General features: G+C 42.9%; 3 protein-coding genes across 3 annotated transcripts; all 3 read right to left on the minus strand.

Annotated features, from left to right (window-relative positions):
- Positions 1 to 77: 77 nt before the first annotated feature.
- sphk2 (sphingosine kinase 2) lies at positions 78 to 12,363 on the minus strand. Its single transcript, XM_071912749.2, has 8 exons — positions 12,275 to 12,363; positions 8,712 to 10,365; positions 6,666 to 6,815; positions 6,453 to 6,547; positions 6,173 to 6,288; positions 4,435 to 4,638; positions 2,675 to 4,277; positions 78 to 2,009 (listed from the first exon to the last, which is right to left on the minus strand). The coding sequence occupies exons 2-8, from the start codon at positions 9,172 to 9,174 to the stop codon at positions 1,947 to 1,949; spliced, it is 2,694 nt and encodes an 897-aa protein (XP_071768850.1). The 5' UTR covers positions 9,175 to 10,365; positions 12,275 to 12,363; the 3' UTR covers positions 78 to 1,946.
- A 378-nt stretch (positions 12,364 to 12,741) lies between these two features.
- On the minus strand, positions 12,742 to 17,819 carry rpl18 (ribosomal protein L18). Its single transcript, XM_071912779.2, has 7 exons — positions 17,743 to 17,819; positions 16,987 to 17,073; positions 16,734 to 16,841; positions 15,972 to 16,070; positions 15,649 to 15,772; positions 13,275 to 13,344; positions 12,742 to 12,874 (listed from the first exon to the last, which is right to left on the minus strand). Exons 1-7 carry the CDS (start codon positions 17,743 to 17,745, stop codon positions 12,799 to 12,801), a joined length of 567 nt encoding a protein of 188 aa, XP_071768880.1. The 5' UTR covers positions 17,746 to 17,819; the 3' UTR covers positions 12,742 to 12,798.
- A 647-nt stretch (positions 17,820 to 18,466) lies between these two features.
- Positions 18,467 to 19,897, minus strand: LOC139922311 (mpv17-like protein). The gene is made up of 5 exons (XM_071912796.2): positions 19,814 to 19,897; positions 19,142 to 19,500; positions 18,920 to 18,990; positions 18,737 to 18,766; positions 18,467 to 18,601 (listed from the first exon to the last, which is right to left on the minus strand). The coding sequence occupies exons 2-5, from the start codon at positions 19,491 to 19,493 to the stop codon at positions 18,467 to 18,469; spliced, it is 588 nt and encodes a 195-aa protein (XP_071768897.2). The 5' UTR covers positions 19,494 to 19,500; positions 19,814 to 19,897.
- Between the last annotated feature and the right edge of the window lie 4,469 nt (positions 19,898 to 24,366).

The raw sequence follows: 24,366 nt of genomic DNA on the forward strand, positions 1-24,366 counted from the left end.
TATGCTGACAGTGGCCCAGGGAGTCCACACATGGTCTTACTGATTGATACATGCTAATGATTTATCCTTTGTTCTGACTAAGTACATAGGCAGTAATTTTATTATAAAATTTACAAAAATGCATTCAATATGTCAGAGTGGACACGGTTCAACATCTGCTGTTTGATTTCACTTAGCAGCACATCATCATTTGGTAGCTGTACTTAGTTAAAGGCCCAATCCAGAATTGAAATGCATCACTTGTGAGCTTTGGTTATTTCTCTGGTTAAATATTGCCAGTTTTTATTCTCAAACTGATTCATCTCTTGATCCAAGTTCTGACAGTATGTGACAACATAACAGGAGCTGTTGAATGGGGTTTTTTTTTTTGTTTTTTTTATTTAACTTAAGTGTTTGTTTGTATACATTGGGACAAAAATGAATCTATTTTGTGTTATAGTGGGATTTGAAAGTTGCAAATAGATTTTATTCTAATCAGCCAGTCCTACCCTTCAAAATCAATGTGTGATCTAATTGATATATTCAATCCATTCCAGACTGGGACTTTAATGTGATTCATTCAATATAGAATCTGGAAAAATATTAAGCTTATCCATTTTCTACAAGACAATGTATCTGGTTCAGTATTACTCTTTAGGTCTATCTAAAAAGCTACAACCAATTCTAGTGTTCTGATTTTCTGTTGCTCCAACTCCAGTTATTGCGCACTATAAATGGCATCAGTTACGACAATAGAGGCATATAATGCCCTCTGATTACTCTTTCCAAAGAAGATAACTCACAAGTAAGTGCTCCTTTCCAGACAGAAAATAGTGCTGAGGGGTAAATGTGTGTGATAGTGGAAGATTTCTTGAAAATGAACAATCTAAAACCATTGACAAAGAAGCTTGCTTTGTTCAGACAATTTTATGTTCAATATGTTGCAAAGTAATAGTCTGATATCATTGACATCAACGTCATCATCATGCATCCATTTTCTAAGAAAAACAGGCAGATTATGCAAAAATATCAGTAATGGTCACCGTTCAACAGTTCCATTGATCCTACTACTGCACTGACCCTGAAAAGTTTGATCTTTCTGTGTTGTTCTAAATCGACTCGCACTTTCATGAGCAAATGGTCTTTAGGGCTTACTTATATCCACTGATGCATAACAGTGGAGAGAATAGAATAATGTGCTGAAAGATAATGGTATATGGTGGCTCTACCAGTACTTCCCAGTACATAAACATAGCTTTGCCTTTATGTAGTGGACGGACGCTCTGATACGTGGATGAAGATTTGCTGAGTAAGAAGATTTAGATTTCTTATATAAGTAAGAAAGGGCAAAGTCACAGCAGTTGTACTGTCCAGTGGTGGATAAGGCATTCCTTTCAGGGACGGAGGTTTTTACATGGAGAGAGGGGGGGAGGGGGAGGGAACATCTGTATGGGGGTTTGGCCCCAGTGAATCTGAATGTATTTTAGAGCATTTCACGTTTAAGAACAGCTTTCTCTGATTTGATTCAGATTTCTCTCCATCTCATTGTAAGGCAAAAATCAGGTAGTGCTTCTCTGCATGCATGCATACTACAATGTATACATCCAACACATGCACTATCTGCAAAAACAATTCCATAAACATTCGCTTGTTCTTCCCTCTTATTATCCCAGGCTGTGCCGTTTTCACGCTTCTCAGGGTAAGCTGAGCGTAATCCAACAGCTGTGCAATGAGGCGCATTTTTCATCCATTTTCAAATTCACTATTAATCCCTGCAGTCATGCTCCGCTGACGCGTGGCTCGGTGGGTGATCCCTTTCACTAAACCCCAGAAAAGCAGTTTCTGCAATCCAGGCTATTTTAAGTCTCTCAGGGGTTTTTGCTCTTTCTCTCCGAGTATAGATGGCAACAGAGATTACATAATTCAGGAGAGTGCTGTATCGGTCAATCAGCTCAACCAATCCCTGGTCAGAATCTGGTAATCTTCACCCCAGAGTCGCCAACGATGAGACGGGCCATGGAAGGATGAACCTGTAGAAGATTGAGAGATCGTAAACATTAATACCACCAATAGGTCTCACAGCTACTGATTAACATAACACCACAGACAGCATTAACACTTACTACATAAAAATACATCTGCTGCACACACATTCTCGCACAGACACCCACACCTTTACCTCTTTATTACTGGAAAATATTTAGACAAAGCATTAAACCAAAGAGAGCTTTTATCCCACCTCAGGAAGCACAAAGCATTAAAAGTTTCTATTTCTTATCTTTGTGGTTATATAACCTCGACATTTAACAGCAAATGTAATGTATTTGAATCTTTCTGAAAATGTCTCAGCATTTCCTTATCCAGCTGTCCTGATAACACACTATGGTTGTTATACAACTGTGGCCTGAACAAGGATGCTGCATGGATTTAAGGTGAATTTGAGTTTGGCTTCACTTGATATGTTACTGATGACTTGCCAATGCCATTATATACACATTACTTGGCAAAAACATTTATCCAAAGCGCATTACAGCACCATGAGCATGTACTTTAGGTATGGGTTAAAGGAATCAATCCCCTAACCTTAGCCACCTTAATCCCATGCTCTAGCCAGTGAGCTACAAAGGACGACACAGATCACATCTCTGCATAACAAGTACAGTCAGTACAAAGCACCATTTGTTCTCCTTCTGACCTGTGCTTGAAGAGGCCCGTAGGGAACCAGTTCTCCGTCCACAGTAAGTGTTCCCCTTGTAGACAGAGGCTGCAGTCTGAAGGCCCTGCAAGTAACATGGCTCACATATGGCGAGCTAAGGGAGTGGTGGGTTCCTCTTTCCATGGCAAAGAACAGTCTCAGCAGAGTGGCTCTGGAGATCCCTGCCCGCACAAAGGTCAGGTGGATCAGCCCGTCGTCAAACTTGGCCTGGGGCGCAGCATGGAGGTCAGCCCCGAGGTGGCTCTGATAAAGGGCCAGGACTAGGACAAAGTCCCCTTCAATGGTGACCCAGTCTCTGGTAGGGAGAGGCTGGTCGAGGGGGGGCAGCAAGTCATCCCTGGGGGGGTTGAAAGGCAGTGAGGCGAAGGGACGGTTCTTATGGGGCCCGGCTGGCTCGGCAATGTCAAAGTTGAAAGATGAGGATGGCGTACGGAAAGAGGGCGAGGGCGAGGTGGAATTTGGGGTGTTGGGACGGGGGGTGAGGTAGGATGAGGAGTGGGGCGAGGCGCAAGAAGGGGAAGATGGGGGTGTGGGGGAAAGAGAGAGAGAGAGGGAGGGGAGCTTAGGGGGGAGGGAGTTTGAGTGGGAGTGTTGGAGGAGGGAGAGGGGTCTGGGCCGGGACGCATTCTGGTTCTGGTCCAGGGACTTGGGCTTGTAAGAGAAGGGAGAGTGTCGAAAGGGAGAGGAGATAGTGAGAGCTCGTTCACGAGCAATGTCCATTGGGTAGGGCTCTCTCTGGAAGTAAGTGCCATTCAGATCCATATCCTCTACCCCATACGACGTCTCAGAATCTGGGTCAGCCTCCCGACTGAGGGGCTGGTTGAACAAGGCGTTGGCTATCTGGCTTGACGGGGCTGAATTCTTTCTTAGTGCTTGCTTGGCTTCCTGAGGGCCATCTTGGTAACTGAAACCCTCTGGCTCCTCATCTGCCTCTCGTCCCATGTCTACCCCATAGCTCTCCCCCAGCTCTCTAGCATGCATTACCCCCTCCCCTTCCACAGAACCACCGCTGCCTTCCCCATCCTTCCCCCTCTCTTCCTCCTCCATCTCACTCGAGTCTTGGTCTACTCTGCCCTCATCTTCCCTTTCATCCTTGTTCCCCACCACCCTTCCATCCCTTCCCATACTGCATTCGTCCCTTTCGTTCGATTCTGAACTCGTCCCCGACCTCTCCTCCTCTCCCTCCATCTCAATCTCCCCCTCCCTTTCCCTCTCTCTATCCTCCGCCAGGCTGCTTGCCCTCACTACACCAGTTCCTCCTCCCCTGGCCCTCTCCCTTCTCCTCTCCCTTTCTCTCTGCCTCTCCATCTCCCTTTCCCGCTCTCCCTCGCCCCTGCGCAGGCTTCTCTGTTCGCTGATGCCCATGTCAGAGCAGGTGCGGTGGATGGGGGTTCGGCAGAAGCCCTCCAAGCCCTCCGTGATGCTGCGGGAGAGGGGTCTCCTCGGAGGGGGAGGGGTGGCATCTGGTGATGAGGCAACAATAGAGGGCGGTAGGTAGGACAGACGACCTTTGTAGGATCGGAGGGAAGCTATGCGCACCAAGGTGCCCAGGGTGAAGCGAGCCGAACCCAAGCCACGATACCTGAAACAGTGGAAGAGTTTTTGTGAAGCTATCAATTGTAATGAGGTGAAGTGACATGAGGAAACATGTGTTGTGCTCAGCTGAAGCCCACAATGGCTGTTCTTGTAAGCAGAGATAGATAAAGTTTTAAAACCTATAATGTGTCAAATACACATACCTCTCACTCTCAATATCCACATCGGACACAAAGCCCCAGGCAACAGAGAGGAAAGAGAACAGTCTTCTGGGAGCTGAAGTACGGCCGCTGTGGGGCGGAGCAGGGCTTGTTGTCACAGAGACCAGGTCCATGGGTCGGACCCCGCCTCGACAGAGCAGAAAGCAGCAGTTCAAAAGGAGCGGCTCCCGAAGGCACATGTCATACCTGAGGGAAAGGCAAAGAAGACAACACCGTCTTCTGTCAGTACAGATAAAGACAGAACTCAAGACAGAGTCCTTTCTCTATTCAGAGATATCTAGGCCTAGATAACTAGGTCAAGATAAAGACAACACTGGCAATATTGTGCTCTTTTACTTGAAGACAAGATGTAGTTTACCCTACTCCATTTTACCACTAGGGCAGAAAACTTTAACAACTTGTGAGCTTGGAATTGTAAGGTTATATCTGACACTTTTAAAAAAAAAAAAAGTTAATCTAAATTGATTGATTGAAAATGATCTCTTAATGTTACTTGCGTGTTATTGCAATGCTTGTGTGTTATTTTTCCTTTTTAAAGAACATTTTGGGGTTAAATATTTAAAAAGACAAACCAAAGTAAATGTCAAATGTTTGATGCTCAATATGTCAGAACTGCACTCCACCCAGACAGAATATTATGCCGCTTTTCCACCGCATGGTACCGGCTCAACTCGACTCGACTCGCCTTTTTTGGTTTTCCATTGGGCAAGTACCAGGTACCAGGTACCATATTACCTGGTACCTGGTACTTTTTTTGGTAGCACCTCCGTCAAGGTTCCAAGCGAGCTGAGACGATACCAAAAGGTGACGTGAAAACACTGCAGACTACTGATTGGTCAGAGAGAATCGTCATCATTGCCAGCAGCGATAGCGGGGATTTTAAAGCAGGCTAAAAGCGGTTGTAATTTTGACTCTACGACTGTTAATATGTCACTTTATTAAGTTTTAATATTTTTTCAGGCGAACCATGTAGATTCCCAATATGTGGTCAGTTTATCCAAATAACGCCTGTTTGTAAATCTGCTGCAACGTTTTCGGAGATTTGGGACCAGGACCGTCTGCCTCGCAGTCCGCCATTCCGCAGTCTGAAGAGACTCAATGCATTTTGGGGTGGTTGAGTTTCATGTGGCGTCGTGGTGTCGCTATGACGACCAGTTGGGGGGGGGCAGGCACATTGAGGGGGTACTATCTGCAGTGGAAAACCAAGTGGTACTACCAAAAGCGAGTAGAGTCGAGTCGAGACGAGGCGAGTTGAGCCGGTACCATGCGGTGGAAAAGCGGCTTTATAATTCCAAGGTCTAGTGACGCACAACAACCCATAAACATAATAACAGGACAATCCATCAGTAAACAGAATATAAACTGACAAGTCCACAGAGATAGTTGAAGGGAAAGGGTTAAAGATGGAGGGGAAACAAGAAAGATGAAAATGACCGTTTACTCAAGCAGTTGCAGTGATTTCAACAAAAAAGCTGACACAGAGATATGATAGGTACAAGACTTATCTTTGAGAAATAAAAGGGGCTTAAGTCCTAAGATTAGCCAAGATTAGCACTTCTTGCCTTCACAGAGCTGAATGAGTGTTTATCTAGAGCCACACTGAGAAATTTATGGACCAATTGAGAAATTCATAGTTGGTTGGCAGAAGTGACTCAGTTGAGACAGACACACCTTAACATCCAAACTGACTCTTGCAGAGGAGAGTTAGAGACACACTTACCCTGCATGGTGGTTAACGGAGCCAGCCAGTGCATTTCCAGAGCCGCAGGGCAAAATGCCGACAGGCGTCTTTATTGCTTGTTCCCAGTCGGATCGCTCCATCAGGCCATTAATTACCTGTGGGGCACACAGCACATTAATAAAGACAAATCAATGGACTAGAGCTATACATATGCACAACAAGTGTCTCCACCCACAGTTATATACTTTTCCAGATTTCCCCCTTAATCCTATCCCCTAAAATCGATCTCACTTGGCCCACGCACAAAAGCATTACATACCTCATGCAGTAGGCCATCTCCAGAAACAATGATGATGCCATCCCACTCTGGGAGCGAAATCTCTCTGATAAGCTCCCTGGCATGGTTCTGACGCTCTGAGACAACAGAGATTAGAGACAGTCCAATTAAGATTAAAACTGGTTTTATGTATGTTTTATGTAACTTTATTATCTGTCTCGATGGATGAGGCTGCCTCTGGCCTCTGTGTGTTACCTGTCTGTATCAGGTTGTAGCTGATGTTTGCCTCTCTTATCATTGGCAGGATGTGGGTCTGACACCACTGCATTGCCTGGCCCCTCCCACTGAAGGGGTTGACCAATAACAGTAGCCGCCTGGGACGAGGTAGCAGACTTCTTGAAAATTCTATTAAAAAAAAAGAATGGGAGAAAATCAATTAGTTAATACTCAGGCTAATTTCATACAGAACAAAGGAAAGAACTAGAGGCTCAGTGCATTTGCAAAACCAGCCAACTGGGACGTAAGCTAAGCTGTCATTATACAGTGTTCCCCAACCCTGGACTTTGAGTGCATCCGACCGTTCAACCATCCTTTATTTCACCTCATAGGATCTACTTCACACTGCACAATGCTGTTGCTCGAGAGAGCATCCATTAATCATTTAAATTCAGATGCATCTCTATGGTAGAGGACAAATATAGCACTCAATATCCAGGAATGGGAAAACAAGGTGGATCAGCACAGGGAATTCCAGATGGCTGTGTAAGAAGTGAATCATCAAATATCTATCAATCAAACTGGTGCAGGGAAGCGGTAAAACAAGCACACATGCCAGCATATTCTATTAACATCGTTTTCTCTACTACATCGGCAGAGGTATGAGAAAGAAAAGGCTGCCTACGGAAAGCTTTAAAGCGCTATCTTAGATTGAGTATTTACTGATGTCAAGGGTGCAGATTCAGGGAGGGAGATGAAATGACTGCACTATCAGAGAATCATGGATTATGCAGGAACCTACATTTCACAAATTCACCCAAGACAAATAAAATCGCTACAAACCCCGTCTAACCAGTACTCTAATATTTATCAGTGGAAATTTTTATACAAAGGAGAACAAGGGATTGAGAAATTGGGAGATTAGGTAAGAGAGCTGCGACAGAGAGATTAGAAAGAATGGAGGCTATGTAAGCAAAGTGGAACAGAAAGAGAGGGGTCAGACAGTCTGGAGGGAAGGGGGTTGACAAAATTGAGGAAAATATGGTGGACGGCAACGGAGTACGAATGAAGCGAGAGCAGACAAGGGAAAAACAGAGGATTGAGAAAAAATAAAAATGACTGATACAGACGGCTGTATCAGAGCTGGAGGGAAGGAGACAGTGGTGTGATAGATAAAGACTGAGGAAAACAAACGATAGAGAGATTAGACGGAGAATTAAGGAGTAAAGATTAAGTCTAAAAGGGAGGAAGGAGACAGGAAAAGATGGAGATGCAGGCAAACGCGTGATGCATGAACGGAATGGGTAGTGGTGAGAAAGAGGCGTACAGACAGACAGAGGGTAAACACTGAGCGTGGCCTTGCTATCTGTTCGATTATGGAGGTCTGGGGGATACAGCGTATGGGAAGGGGTGGGAAGCTGCAGTGGCCCCACCCTCTCTGTCTCTACATTAGACACTGAACGATACAGACCGTGTGGGCAGGACAGATAAGGGCCGAGAGAGAAAGAAGTAAATTATTCGATAAATAAACCAAGAAAATGATGTTTTCACGTCAACAAACAAACAAATAAATATCCAGACAAAAGGCTTAGAATAAATCCCACAGCCTATTAGGATATATTAGTATTAATCCCCATTTGTTTTCTGCTAGATAACGCCAAAAATGCTCAACTGCTCTTGGTACTGTGTGTGCCCTCAGTGAAGTATGCGCTGGACATACAAGGTCTTGGCTATATCAAGGTCTGTGTGACAAAATGCTATGGTTAGCCAACATATGCTCAACATAGGAAGCATAAATCAAGGAGGCATGAGTCAGCCTTTTGTGGCTTCATGTAGCAAATAACAGGAATAAAAGACTCATTTATAAAGACAAACTCAGTGCTTCCTCAGTGATTGCCAAAGTAAATCCAACAAATGCTGTGGGCCAAAACTATCAATAGGCTATTCCTCTTCTAATAAAGCCATCCAGTAACATTCAACAATGTATCAATGATCAGCACTCAGACAATTCAAGGCATTAACATGCAAAACCATGACACAAACAACAATCTTGAAAAGCCAGGCTTTGGTGATCCACACACTCACCAGTGTCAGCAGTGACGGTCACCCCCCTGAGCAGGCACTGCACAGCAGCCGACCACCTCTCAGCTTCGGGCCTGCTTTCTGCCAGGTAGGCCCTCACCTGCCTGCGCCGAGACACCCCTTTCCGCCGCTTGCCCGGGGGGTACCAGTACAGCACCAGGAGCGGGGGCGCAGGGGCACGAGGGCAGCTGCACCCCACCAGCTCTGATAACGGCAGCAGGAGACGGGCTTCCTTCCCCGGTCGCGGTGACAGGCGCTGGACGTGCACGTGGGTGTGGGTGAGGGTCAGGGCATAGTTGGAGGCCGGAGCCAGTGTAGGGGAGGCAGCAGGGGAGAGCCCCCCCGGACCACCAGGGCTGTTGGGACAGCTGTTACTGTTGCTGTTACTGCCTGATCCCCAGCTAGCAAACTGGCCATGAAGGAGGGCTTCTGCTGGGGACGGTGTAGGAGGTTCTGGAGATCGCATCCTCACTGCTTAGTGGGACACGATTTAGCAGGTGAAGTAAAAAATTCAATCTACTGTAAAGAGATTTCTTCTAAAAAAAGTCGATGGGTAGTATTTCATACAGTCAGAGGCTTGAAGGATGGAATTAGGCAGCTCTTCAAGATTTGCCGGGAAACTCAAAATGTATCTGAATGTCAGTCTGAGAACTTTATCCCTAAAGCCTCCTCAAAATCATTCTTCCTCTTCAGTGCGTGAATTCAAGAGACAATGTCCCAAAAATAGAGTTCTGGTTTCTGTATCCATCTGTCCATTTCAGAAGTACTTCTTCATCTGAGAGGAAAAAACAGCTTCCAGTTTGAAGGTGCTTCTGTTTAGAGTATGAATCCAGTGGCGATGGGACTTGCTAACGACCAGTCTTTGTGTCCAGCTCCCATCTATTCAGACACAGTTGTCAGTTTCTACAGTTTCTCAGCACTGTCAGTTGAAAAATGGACAGAAAATACTTCAAAATATCAAATCCCAGATAAAAGAGGCTTAAAGTATTTACCTTCATTAAACAAGAGTGTTTTTCACAAAGATTGCATAAGTACAAAGATATTACATTATATTTCAAAACTGCCTATTGTGATAACAATATAGGGCAGCTTAAGAACAGTTGTTCAACATCAATAATAACTATTTAAATAATACAACAAATGAACACAACTGAAACTATAAGTTGCATTGGAAAATTAAGTATGAAAAGACAAACATAAACAAACACACCTTGCTTGGACAAGGAGGCTACAGCAATTAAATTAACTCCTCAAAAAAAGATTTGTGGAATATTTTGCGTGGTAAGTGCTGGTCAAAATGTAATAAATGCCACAAAAATACGATAAGAGCAGGCTTTTTCAAAGTCTTAGATACCTGTATTGCTATGTTTAATTTCAGTGATAAACGGGAGGCAGCAGAGAGGAGTGACTGGGCCAGTCCTCTTAACAGTAGTGTGACACATAAAGGTTTCAGCCAAACAAGTATTCCTGCGTAATTCTATAATTTGTTCTCGAAACAGGAGGGTGGACACTAGGAAAGACAGATGGGAGACTAGACAACAAAAAAACAAAACAAAACAAAAGACAAACAAGGAGACAGCTCCAGGTGGGTCCTTGGTTTATGTCATGGTAGTGTCCTTGAGTCAAGCGTCATGTTCCTTCCCATAGATGTGTGTTCCTGTATGAAGGAGAGGAGAAAGGACAAGAGTCAATAATCCAACTGGAAAAAATGAGCAGAGCTGTAATGAGAGTGGGCTATCCACCTACAGGTGGTTTGCAGACATACATGAAATAGACATGAAAGAGGGGAGTGTTATGTGGTAGCATACTTAACTTAATAACTTCATTCATGTGTTCTTCTAAAAATTCACTTGGATTTTATTGTTGCAAAGGTGAGTATTTCAGTATCACATTTTCGCAATTAGGATAAGTGGAATTAGGACAGAGTAGGACTCTGATAAGAGGAAGAGATTATGGTTAGAGGGTGAGGCAAGGCAAGACCCATTATGCCCCTTGACCTCAGTCTTGTCTTCGTTGAAGCACACTATGACTCAGAGTCACACATCCTCAATAGCCTTGCTGAGACGGATTCATTTGGATGAAAGGTTGTGTAATGAGCGCAACCGATTTTGATATTTGCACATTGAGGCTTCTGTCCAGAAGGGTTTGGAGCTATAAAATCGCTTTCACAATTTGAACCTAGAGTTGAGATCATAAAGATCGCTGGCCTGGACTGCAGAAATATACTGATAATCAAAATAACCCGAAGCAGCTCTCGGGAATGGATTTTCATAGCAGAAACATACTGAGGATTAAAATGACTCCAAGCAGCTACTTCCGTTTACAAAACCACCAAGACTGGGACTGATGTCACAAGAGATGTTCTCATTTCACAAATTTGACAACTCTACACGTAACTTGTTACATATTTTCCAAATGGCTCTCTCTGTGTAGCATGGTACAATACATCCGTTCTGAATGAATTTGATAGCGGACTTCACCTGACTTTCTTCTTGAGACTTGGTGCGTCAAAACGTTATGTGATTCTAGACTATTACCCACTAGACTCAACTAAGCCCTAAATTAATAAACTGATCACATCTCTGCAGCACATTGAAGAGAGTTGTCTCTGAAGTTTTATAATAGGCGGGGAACGTTATGCAAGCTGCGGTGTAGACAAAATCAATACTTGGCAGATGTCCTTGTCTGATAAAATAGAAAAAAATAACTTCTCTGATGCCCATTGTTGCACCTTACGTCCTTGAAATGCAGGGCGGGGACACCCAGAAATAATATCAGCAGGCTAATTTTGTCCCCCACACAATGAGGCTGCTGAGTGACTTCAGAATATTTTGGACAAAATTTCAGTTTGTTCATAGTTTGGACTCAAGACCCTCTCTAGACGATCAGCTGGTTAGACTCTTGGTTGATAGCGTGTCAGCTAACATTAGTTATCAAAACAAGCTTGTTCGTTAGACTTTAACCGATGTCATCCACCTAACGTTAGCTTGTTGACAGCCTGTTAGCTAGCCAGCTAACCAACAAGCGTTCAACACAATCATAATGGACCCAATCTGAGAAGAAGCTAACTGAACTAACACTATAGTCTTTTGGCATCTTTATCTTGAACCAGAAAATGAGCCCTAACTTTTCAATAAATAACATAGCTAACGCTACCCAACGTTATAGTACAACATCAGTACAGTAAACTGCTGCCTGACAAGCACGACATACGTCAGTGTTAGCTAGTAGTTTTGCTAGTTAACGCTAGCTGAAGCTACCAACTTGCTGCATTATTAAAACTTTATTCTCCATAAAGTTACGCAAGATAGCGACGAGTAAATGAAACAGCTCCCAATTATTTCCAATATTTCGTGTCTCGGCTCTCAGTCTGGTTCATAAGTTATCCAACTACGCTGAAATGGGAGATAAATGACAACGTTAGCTAGCTGTCGTTAACGGGCGTTATGATTCCAACAAATACGATTCTGAGTTTCTTTATAAATGGTGTAAAATTAACTACAACCATAGCAAGAAACAAAGTTGAATCTAATACAGCAATCAACAAACAGAGAACTTAACATTACCTCATCTTGTCTCCCCCCACGACGATAAAAAGTCGCTTGCACTCCCCTCGCTCTGAAAGCTCTGGGTCCGTTCAGGAAGTGTCCGAGACTGGAGGCGCAGCAGTTTTGAGCGGCGGAGAGGAAATCCAATGGTGATAAGGAAAACATTGCAACACCCACCGACATTCTCCAATCATTGACAGACTATCACTTCCTGGCCAAGGTAAAACGTGTTCAGGAATACATAGCTACATAGAATAAATCTATACTGCTCAATAGATTCATGCCACATGTTCACATTATAGTTATAAGTGACATGTGCTGCAAAAAGGAATTTGTTTTATCCCAGTCACTTTTCTGCTGTGAAGCAGCAGGTCACCTGCTGCTTTAGCAAGTTTTCTCATCTTTTCAACAATGGCAATGTAATACAGATGTATTTTGAAGAGCATTTTTGTGAGCTGTCAGATGAACACAAAAACACAAGACAATTCATTTTGTATCGCCAATCTTTATTTGTATCAGATTGCATGGAAAACAAAAAGAGACTAGTTCTTGTAGCCACGGCTGGCTCTGCGACCACGAGCTCTTTCGAACTTCCTGCCCTTGGAGCGGATGTAGGGCCTGGAGAGTAGAAACAATAGTTTAGTATAAAATTGACAGGAACACACATTTAGAAATCTCAAAAAAAAAAAAAAATATCTCAAATTTGACATGATGCAGTGGTGAGACCCAGCTTTATTATTTCAATTTTGCTGCATTAAAACTGAATAAAAAAAAATCATAAAAAATGACCACAAACTCATACTAGCACTCAACTTTGAAATGGTTAACAGGTGCAATGACTGTAGAGTGAATTATAATGTGCCAATTTAAAACCAGAACTCAAGCTGTAAAGCCGTTTCAGCTAGATATGGGGAGAGTGCATCCAATGCTCCAACACTCGTTTACATTTTGTTAAGTTTTTATGTGTACAAGAGCTCAATCAAACACATCAATGGTTTACTAGAAGCTTGGCACGTACTTGGTGTGGCTGTGAGGGGTTCCAGGGGCTTTTCCAAAGTGCCTGTACACCTCTCTGGCCTTGCGGGGTCCTGGAGAACAAAGTAGTAAATGTTACAGAAACACAGCTTAAAACTGATCACTAGCACGCTTCAATATTTTTGTGCTTTTGGGACATTCAACTTTAGTCAGACAACCTGGAAATCCAGATGCAGCAGCCCCTTCACAAGCCTAAATGGCTAAAAAGCTCATCAGCCCAGTTCCAGTCTAATGAATGTAGCCTCCATTCATTTAAAGTTGAGACAAAGCTGCTACATCTAAAAAGGCCCAATTTGAGTGCTTGTAGCTGGTTGTGGCAGACATTTAATTCAGTGCTAATGCAAATCAAATGGGAAACAAACCACTCCATAAAATTCAAGTCTTCTCTCAGTTGTATTGCTTATTTCTACCCTTACTACAGTTTATGGACCTAAACAGAGTGGCTATGGGTGACTGAGGACGATGTCAGTGTCACTAACAGGAAATAGTTCACCAGAAGACAAGAAATTCTAAAACCTCAACTAATGTGTAGAGTGAAAGTTTAAATGGTTTAAATGTAGTTTTCTTACTTGTGACCCTAATAATTAAATTGCAATCTGCCTCGTGGAAGAACCATGCACATGTGCAGATCCTACAATGTGTGAGCTGGCTCATGCTTAAAAGGTTCATATTTTGGGTTTTGTTTGTTGGAAAACACCAAAATGTGTTTCAACAGCTGACAATACAATGGGCCAATGCCTGACAATACAATGGTCTGACTGACACTAGCAAGCACCAGATGCTCCTCCTCCTCTTGCAGTGCCCAGTACAGTACAAGGCACAGATTAATTCTCAGAAACCTTGTACAAGTTGCATCTTATTTACACACAAAACACATTTCTTCCATTGCCGGGTAGCTTGTACATCTAATTGTACATTACTTTTAATCGCACACGAGCTGAACAGAAACCTGTAATTAATACAAAGCATACAATTGGAATGCCTACAAAGGCAGCACTGCTCAATTAAAATGATGGAGGGAACAAAATTATTTGAACTAAAAGGCATACACCAGCCATACAATGCAGCAATAGTTGGGAGCAATTTGATCTCTTAGGCTTGACAAACAGAGGCTGACGGTGCTCAAAAAATAAAAAGTGTGGTGCAAAAGGCCTACAGATGAATCAAAATGTGAAATATCAATGTATAGGAAGTGGTGAATTGCCTGCGTCCAGGGTAGAATAAAGAGGAAAAGCTGCTCGTCTATTCCTACCAGCTTGTCTCCTCACCTATAGCATTTTCACTCAACACAAAACACTCTACTGCACTTGGAAACAGCACACCCTTCAAGCACACCAGGGAGCAGTTTTTGGTGGACATTCATGTTTGATTGTGGTGTTATCAACTTCCCAAAGCAACTGAACAATGCAGGTGTGGAAATGGCATCAGTAAATTGGACTAAGGGCCATTCCTGCTCCCAAACAGCTTTTCATGCAAAAAAAAAAATAGCACCAATATATATATTCATTATCGTTGCCATCTTTGTGGACACCTATCCAAAGTGCCTCACAGTACCATCAGTGCATACTTTAGCTTGAGTGGTTCCAGTGGGAATCAAAACTGTAACTCTGGCCGAGTTAGTGCTATGCTCAACTAACTGTGCTACAGCACCACAGTAGAAATATATTATATACCCCCCTCTCATATCAGAGGATCAGTTGAAATATTTATAGGTTTAGATGAGTACAACCCCATGCCTGCTTTTCCAGTGCTGCAGTCCTACCACAGATGTTGGGTGTGCATCTATACTCTGACCTGTGCATATCTAACACAATAGTGTAGTTACTGCACCGAATGTATACTGATGGTAGGTTAGGTTATGCACAAGCCCAACCACATTAGAATAAGATGGATAAGGGGAGAAAACATTGTTAGCCAGTAATCAACAAAAGGCCACTTCTACCTTGATAGAGTGATTATATGGCCAACATAATTTTCAAATTTTTTTTTTAACTACTGAAGCATGCAAATATGGAATTTAGTTGATTCTTAGCCATCGGTGTGTTCTCCTAACATCATCCCAATTCAGTCAGGCTAGAGCAAAGCCTCATCAGCTAAACTCACTGCAGACTTGTATAAATCTACTAGGGATGCACCAATCAGGTTTTCTGTGACTGATTCCAATTGCCGATTTTTTAACCAATCCGATTGCCAATTGAATTGACTTATTTAAAATGTTTAGCAGTTGATTAGTGCCTGATCAACTGGTGCAGCCCTAAAATCTACCCAGGAAAATAAAGTACAGTATCCGTTAAAACCAGGCAAATCCAACAAAGCCCGTTAGAGACATGGTTGTACTGTAATGTAAAGACAGTTACCTGACAGCAGCACTGTGCCGTGTCCTTTGGGGGTAGCCAATGCCAGCTGGTCAAAGGTCATCACCTGACCTCCTGCCTTCAGGATCCTACGGCGGGCACCGTCAGTCACCTTCAGAGCACAAATCTGAGGGACAAGAAACAGGACATAATGACACTGCCTCAATAAGCAAATTGCCTAGTAGATTTGAGCGGAAATGCTGCACACAGCCATAATTCCACATCTCTGCATTGAGCCACCATTCCTATAGATTGCATATCTTTATGATGAAAAAAAAAAAAAAATTTAATAGGTGAATTGTAGTATTCTACAAACGAAGGATTACCTTGAGCTTGGGGATCTCCTGAATCCTGACATCATCAGTGACTGTTCCCACAACAACGGCGGTTCTGTTCTCACGGCCGGGCGACTTCATCTTGCGGATCTGGTTGGCAGGAGAAGTAAAGTCAGAAAGACAGTGATCAAAAGAAAATGTCTGACTGGACAACTTACCACAGGGTTCCTATAGTTTAAATGATAAAATTCCATACTTTTCCCTGATCTTAATTTCTTGACTAGTAAGATTTTGGCTAGTGTGCTGTTCAATATGATGTATGCCGGCAACATGACAATCAACTAGGCTGGACGGATATAAATTAAGCTTATTCTACGCATGTCAACATATGAAATTACAGTGGGGTCTTCAAAAACATCAAGTGTGTGGTCACACTGCCAGGACTACTACCCCACATACTTTTTCAAACTGTTCCAATGATCAAATTCGTTTTCCATACATTTCCAACGTCAGTGTTGAGAGGCAATGAAAAACAAACTAAACCAAATTGCAAATACACTAATCAAAGTTACAAAACTCAGCTTTACAAATACAGTCAATTACATCTCAAAACCAAACCAACTGGAAAGAAGGGGAGGAATCCAACAAGAACAACTTATGTCTAATCAGTGCAGTTTGTCCAAAATGTATTCAAGTCAGAACGCAAAAGGGATGCTACATACTGCAGCTTGCTCAAACAGTAAAAAGAAAGGAGATGGAGGATTCATGTGTTGTTTGATGTAGTGAATAGAGTAAGAGAGGAATGAGACTGACCAGGCGGGAGATGGAGATGGGAGGCCTGTTGGTCCTGCTCATGAAGAGCCTCCTCAGGACAACCTTGTTGAAGGGAGCATTGGAGCGACGGGCCAGGAACCTGTACAACTGTGAGGATACAGCATTACGGTTACATGTCAGTGAAGATTTAAGACACTGGCTTGATAGTGCAGATTACCACGTTTTCCATGTTAGAATTAACCACGACAAAGAACAAGGAAATGCATACTTGTGGTGTGTGAACTGTACTCACCTTGACCAGGAGCCTCAGATAGATATCCTGGCTCTTTGGCTCTTTCCTGTGCACCTTGCGGTCCTTGTTGTGTCTGATGTCAACTCCCTTTACAAGTGAACAAACACAAAAACATCACTAGATTGCCCAGTGGCTTTCATTTGGTTTCAGCACGAGTCGTACATTTAGTGTAACACTGTGATTACACCTAGCCTAACACTTTAAGGCTCTTCTGCTCGCTTCATACAATCATATTTACTGTTGCCAAGCGGTAACTGACATGGACTATCCGCAAAAATAGAAGTATCGTTAAGAAAATTAGGTGCTAAACATCTAAATTAATAAGCAGAACATTTAACATGGGCCAGTTAACACGTTGACACACCGCCTTTAGCGAGGCAGCTAGCATTGACGATAAAGCAAGGAGGGCTAACAGCTTGGGTGTATGATTAGGTTTATAATTCGTGAACACAGGATTTTAGGTGAAACGTTTATTATGTGGAATAATGGTCCGCATTATGTACAGGTTTTCAGAACTCGTCTATTATTAACCTCAAGGCATGAACCGGCTGTCTAGAGAGCAGTGACGCCGACGGCAGAGAGGTAAGCTAACATGGTTTATATGGTCAAATAACACGAAATCATGACGGGAATCCTAAGTAGATGGTGTTGTGAACTAGTAAATGTTGCCATTTTGAGAATAACAATGTGTAACAGAGAGGATGATCGCGGATAGTCAAGCTATCATATTATAAAAATGCCAGTAGCTTCACCTACCATCTTGGGCTCAGAGCGAAAAGGGAAAAGGAAGAGCCGTGGTCTCGCGATAAACAATTCTCTGAAATCACGGGCTTCTGATTGGCTGCACAGCATGCACTTCCAGCACGCCGGGGTCAAATTGTGGGCTTGATTATTTAGCATAGCACCTCTAGTGGCAGAAACGACAAACACCAGTCAAGACCTTTGGGACCTGACCATTATCTTATTCAAGAATCAGAGTTCACAAGGGATAACATCACCTGAGTTATTCCAGATGAGAAACAGGATGATTTTCTGGTCAGTATTTTACTTATTTTGGGTAAATTCCTCATTCATAGGGCTAAATGGTCGAAGATGAAGCTTTCATTCAATACATTCCATAAAGAACTTTGTCATTACATTTCATCCTTTTAGTTTATTAAGAGTAGGAATGCAAAAATGCTCTCTCAGACTTGTTGGATGACTATAACCTGCTTTTTTTTGTTTTGTTTTGTTTTGTTTTGTTTTTTATTATTATTATTTATTTATTTACTTGTGTAAATGCCTGTACTTGTGCTTGTACATTTTGCATAAAAAAATTATGTTTCTTGTTTCTTCAGTAAAAGTGATAACTAGAGTCTGCCTTCAAAGAAGTCCCACTAATGGAAGCTATTCTAGATTATTTTCAAATGAATCGCACACCCAAATAACAACACTTTTTTATTGAAATCACAATCATTCTGGTCCAGTTCAATAGCTTGCATCATTGAGATGAAGGTCCTGGGGGACTGCGGCCCCCCTGCTGTCTGAAGTGACACAGGAAGACGGTCCAAACCAGTGCTATGCCTCCAACAAACACTGTCCGCGCCACAGGGGGGACCAGGGCAAAATTCACAGCCTGAGACAGTGGGAGAGATCAAAAAGGATATTGCATCTGTATCTGTCTCTCTGTCTGTCTGTCTGTCTGACTGTCTGTGTGAATCTATGTGGATGCAGAAACTGATGAATGATGGGATGTACAATAATATCTCACCTGCATTGTAGACCAGTAAACCACTCCAGTCTGTTGCACATTGATAGAGAGAGAGAGAGAGAGAGAGAGACAGAGAGAGAGAGAGAGAGAGAGAGAGAACTTATTACTTATTACATGGCATTTAGGAACATGTAACCATCTGTTGCATGTAATCCAGTAAGGACTATCTGTGGCTGTCTGTACCTTGTACGAAGGCCAGAATTTCTGCCTCCAGTCCTCTAATGGATCCTCTTTGTTCTCTAATACACTCAGACCTAAATGTGAGAGAGGGACATTAACATCCAGTAAAAAAAAAAACACAACAGACAGCAGCAAAGCTTCCCAGTGAGAATGAAAACAAAGCCACAGCAGCTCAGTATATCCACAACAGGATCATTATATGTATGGGCCTTATAACACACTCACCTATGAAAAAGGCACTGATGGTGGCAGGAGCTGCAATCACCTGATCCAACACAACTTTCCCGGTTATTGTCTTGACTCCGCCCCCTGGCAGCATCCTCTCCAGCCCCCTCAGCCAGTGGTAGTTGAAGTTGGCATGGAAACAGAGTCCAACAAATGCCACTCTAGCCGTCTGACTCCAGTCAATGCCAGCTGCTCTATACAGCTGTGGTGAATCCTCTGATCTGCAGCCTTCAGCAGGTTTCCCTCCCAGCATGCTCTGCTGTATGAGGTCGGCAGAGGCAAACAGCACCGTGTATCCCGCCACATTACTGATGTATGGGTGAGCCTTGAACAAGGCCCAGGCTCGGTTCATGCTGAAACTATTGATCAATGAGGGACATAAAGGGTTATAAGGAATATTGATCATAAACCACTCAGTGCTTCTGCTTCGTTCATTCACAATAAAGCCACTAGGCCACTGCTTTACGATATGAAATTTGGAATTTTTTTAATTAATGTTAAAAATAAAACTGATATGTTAATTTTCTGATGCAAGCGAAAACATATAAAATTCATGATGGACATAAATTGATGCATATCATCATAGATTCTGAATAAAATGTGAAAAATTATAACTGCTGTATCATATTCTGCCCTAACTCATTGTTTCAACCAAGAAGTAATTAAACTTACCTTTCAGCCCAGCTCTTCTCACTCCCTTCTTAAATGACCAAAGCCACAGAGACAAAAGCTGTTTTCGGATTGGCTCAGTTTGATGGTGAGGAGGGGCTGAGTGACTCTCAGCCAGTTAGAGATGAATCTAGAGGTGAAGGAGGTTTTCTCAGCTGGTCAAAGTTCTGCCACTGTGCCGGAGAATGTGTGATAAGACTGATAAGATCAGCCCAGTGGAGAAGAATCTGAGAAAATACCACATGTGAGGAATGACCCACAAAGCAATAATCTGCAGAAGACTGTTGAGAACTGATATGAAAGAAACAGCAGCCTGCAAACTGTTGTAGCTTCTATTATCTTTGATTTGTGTAGATTTAGACCAGTATAATTGGCTGAAGCTCCAATAGCAGTACACATGAAACATCACACTCATAAGGTATGATATTGTTATTATGAGTTTAGGCATTTATGCTTAGATATTTTACTCTCATACCTTCCCATGCAAATGAAAGATCACTTGGGTATTTTCTCCTCCTGGCTGTGTAACATGTATAAAGCGGTTGTTGTCACTTACCACAGATAATTTGCCCCAATGAGTGAAGTGTTAAAGGCGAAAGTGCACCAGAATGTTAGCTGTACAGCCCCCTGGTCTGAAGCACATGTGCTGTCACTATAAATAGATGCCACTCCTGCAGCAAAGCTTCCTTCCTTTGATTAGTTTTCTCCTTCAACATTAAGCTTGGCATACTAAGATGAGTAAAATCTTATATGTATTAGTGTAAAGACAGGCCAGCACAGGATCATAAAGCTGATTGAGATTTAAGATAAGATAAGATAAGATAGCACTTTATTAATCCCCTTGGGGAAATTCAGGTGCCACAGCAGCAACTGGCAGACAGTGCCATGGAAAACAAGTACAGTAAGTACAATAACATAATAAAAAAGAAGAGGTACTAAGATAAAACAATAGAAGTAATGTACATAATATAGAGACTATGGAGACAGTGCAAAAATGCAAATAATAATAATAGTCTCTGGATAAGATCTATTCACAGCTGCAAGCCTTGCACCAAAATATAAATCAATAACAATAAGCAGAATATCAATCATGTAAGACTATGTCAATATGTATGGCATAAATGAGGCTCCTTTGAAAATCAGGTTGGGGTCAGATTGAACATCCACAGTAAAAAGTAAAAAGTAGGAAAAGTAAAATAAATAAATAAATAAATTGGTCCATTGTTCCATTTCTCTCTCTCTCTCTCTCTCTCTCTCTCCTATTCACCCATCTGCTGCCATAGATATGTAAAATTCTGTACTTGGAAGGTGTGCCATAGAATTGCAAAGGGCAATTAAAGCCACTAGCAACCATCTTGGCTCTTCGCTCTGAGAATGTGATAATTAGGGCTGATCAATTAAGGGCTTGTTAACTGCCTCAACTGGTGCGTTTGTGTCTCCCAGTATTTAACAAGCTGCCTTTAGTGTGCCACACAATGGAGACGTGTGCCCACACTTCCACCGGCGGTTGACTTCTCAGATAATTGCCTCTTTCTTTTCAGTGTCTCTCATCTTCTCTCACTTCCTCTCCCATTATCAATTTGTCAAGTTGGATTCCATTCATACTATTGGAAAAAGGGAATTTGTGGATTTGCATTGAGCACTTGTGTCACTTGACTTAATTTGCGCACACAGACCGACAAGACACGCACACACACACACACACACATACAATGACAATTAAAACACCACACCTCTTCCTGAACTAGTCCACCCACCTCAAGCTGAATCCTTAGTTCAGGTTGTAGAACGATAGGAAGACACACAGCAGCCTGAGCAGTGTAAAGGTAAGCATGCTTTTCTGATTTTTCTTTTCTGTAGAGCTGAACAAAATAGAACTACAATTGACCAGAGCTAACAGATTGTAGTTAGGCTTCCAATTTATTAATTCTCTACTGTAACAGTGATTATAGTGATTGAATTATACTGCTCATCTGAAGTATCATAGGTATATTCGCACCCTTTACAGTTCTGAATGGTGTTGCTATTGCTTGTATGTTCCATAGCAAATAGTGTTTAATTGCTGCTTAATTGCTTGTTTCAATTTTTAAGAGAGCTCCTTTGTACTGATCTTCCTTTGCTTTAATTACCTGGGTTAGGCTACTCTCATTTGATTCAAATGCATGGATTATGGCATCCAGGTCAATGTTTTTGATAGAAATAATTCCTTAACATTTTGATTATGTGTTATACAGCTCAAAATGGAGTGAATTTGATCTGATTTACTGTAAACAGTATCACTCAGAGCAATGGCAGATACTGTCTACCTCAGATTCTTTACTGCCTCTGTGTGTCTGTGTAACGTCTTTCTTTACCCTTCACTCAAAAAAAATTTAAAAATACCACCAGTCATCCTTTCATACCTTCTTTATTTCCCCCTCTTTTACCTCTCATCCTCTCTCAACTCACTGTTTTCTCATCTCCCACCCTCTCTCTCCCCAGCCATGCGACCGTCCATCTCTGTGACCCTTGAACCCGGGTTGGAGCGAGGCGTCCCCTGGGGTCGTGACCTCTACACCTTCGTGACATCAGCGGCGGGTCACATGATGAGGACCCTCCAGAAGCCCCGCAAAAACCGACCGTCCAAGCGGCAGGTCAACCACCGTCGCTTCCTGCACAACATGATCCAGAGGTGAGGCGCTGAAAGGCAACTACTAGTAAACTGGCCACTGAGTAAACTGATGTCTACAATGCCAACAGTTTGTTCTTTTCAGAGCCTTAAGACATTTTAGAAAATACTGTAGTTTCATTTCATCTTCATCTTTCATCTGTCTCTCTTAACAGAAAGTTTGCGGACATAGAGGCAGCAAACCACCGCCTAGCATCTGCTCTGTTTTCTACGGAAGAGGAGAATAAAATCACCTCTTTACCATCACAGAAGCCTGTGACTCCTGACCAGACAGGTAGCCCCTCCCAAGATGTTTTTCTACACGATCCAGATAAAAGCAAAGCTCAGACAGACATAGATGGCATCTCAAAGTCTGGGTCTGACCTCTCTCTTGGCTCGCATGAGACGCATGAGGTCAGTAACAAGAAGCAGCCAGACTCGGGACATCTTTGGAACCTCCGCCCCAAATCACGGTCCAAAACCTGCACCGCTGGAAAGAGCAACCAGAGCAAAGGAACACACAGACAGACACACAAAAAAGGGAGTGGAAATCACAAACTGGTCGAAGTCCTTTCTCTGAGCTCCCCCAAACATACAGACTGTTATCATGAGGCGGAGCTCTTTCATACAGAGAACTGCGGTGATGAAAACCCACTAAAGGCAACCGGCAGCCTATCAGAAGACACGCTTTGCAGTTGGGCTGCAAAAGTCAAAGAAACAAACGATGCACAATTCAAACATGACTCAAACTCTAATATCCTTCAAAGTCTGGACTCCTCCGTCTCTCCCTCCTTCTCCCCAGAGCTTTCTCCGCTTTCTCTTGACTCTTGCGACTTCTCCATCCAAATGGTCGCAGGCGTCTCCACCTGCACACAGGCCGAGAAGAACATAGCTGACATCGTGGAGAGTCAGTGGACAGACCTGATGGATCTCTTCAACGCCGACGATGAGGACTTGGGAGGCTGCATGGACGTGGAGGCCTATTTTGAAAGTATCTGTGCGTGCCAAGGTGATGGTGCTGAGGGGACGGGAGGGGGGGAGGTGTGTGCTGATGATGTCACATTTATGGACCAGTCGGAGAGTTTCATGGACAAGATGATAATCCGCAGCGATGGAGATTTTAGATCTGAGGTGGAACATCCGCACAATGAGAGTGGTGAGTACAGATATGAACATGGATACAGTTGTCATGGAGATCAGGGATTGACTGTAAACCACGTCCTGTGTGATCAGAGGAGCTCACAGGCGCTCATCCCAAACCAACTGTCCACCTCGACGAGTTACCATTACGACGTCTCACACCTCAACACATACCAGTGTCCCCAGCAAGAGAGTCCCTCCATGCTGGTAAACTGTGAGAATAATCAACATGGCAGACTGTTCGAAGGTGTAGCTCAGTCCTTCTGTGCCCCGACTCAGATCCCTCAGCACCGTCCCGTACCGACCCCGCCCCACGAGGAAGACTGGCTGTTCACAGACATCCTCCAGGACAGGACAGGGAGTCACCTGGGTGCTAGTTAGGGAGGCCAGTTTGTTACTTATTGAACCGATGTGAAGAGCTCTGTCAGCCATGTTTCAGACTCTTCAGTGTTGGTGGAAGAATGGCTTTGGCACTACGGCTGTTCTCCTAGTGTGCATGTCGAGGGTTTAGAGCGAAAGGGGCGTACAGTAAAGTGACCTTTTCCTTATATTATAGCAGAGCAAATGACTTTAAATGATTGCATCTTGTTTATTCAAAACATATCATAGGAATTTCATACTCATTACTATTACAGAGATTAAAATTCAGAAAATGGATATTCTATAAAAAGCGATTAGGTGCAGTTAAGCCCTTTTGTGCCAAATTTAATCTAGGGTTTTCACCTGAGTCTTTTGGATTTTCCAATTTATTGTAAAATATTGCATGTGA

This window comes from Centroberyx gerrardi, chromosome 12, assembly GCF_048128805.1.
Source record: "Centroberyx gerrardi isolate f3 chromosome 12, fCenGer3.hap1.cur.20231027, whole genome shotgun sequence".
Classification (NCBI taxonomy): Eukaryota; Metazoa; Chordata; class Actinopteri; order Beryciformes; family Berycidae; genus Centroberyx; species Centroberyx gerrardi.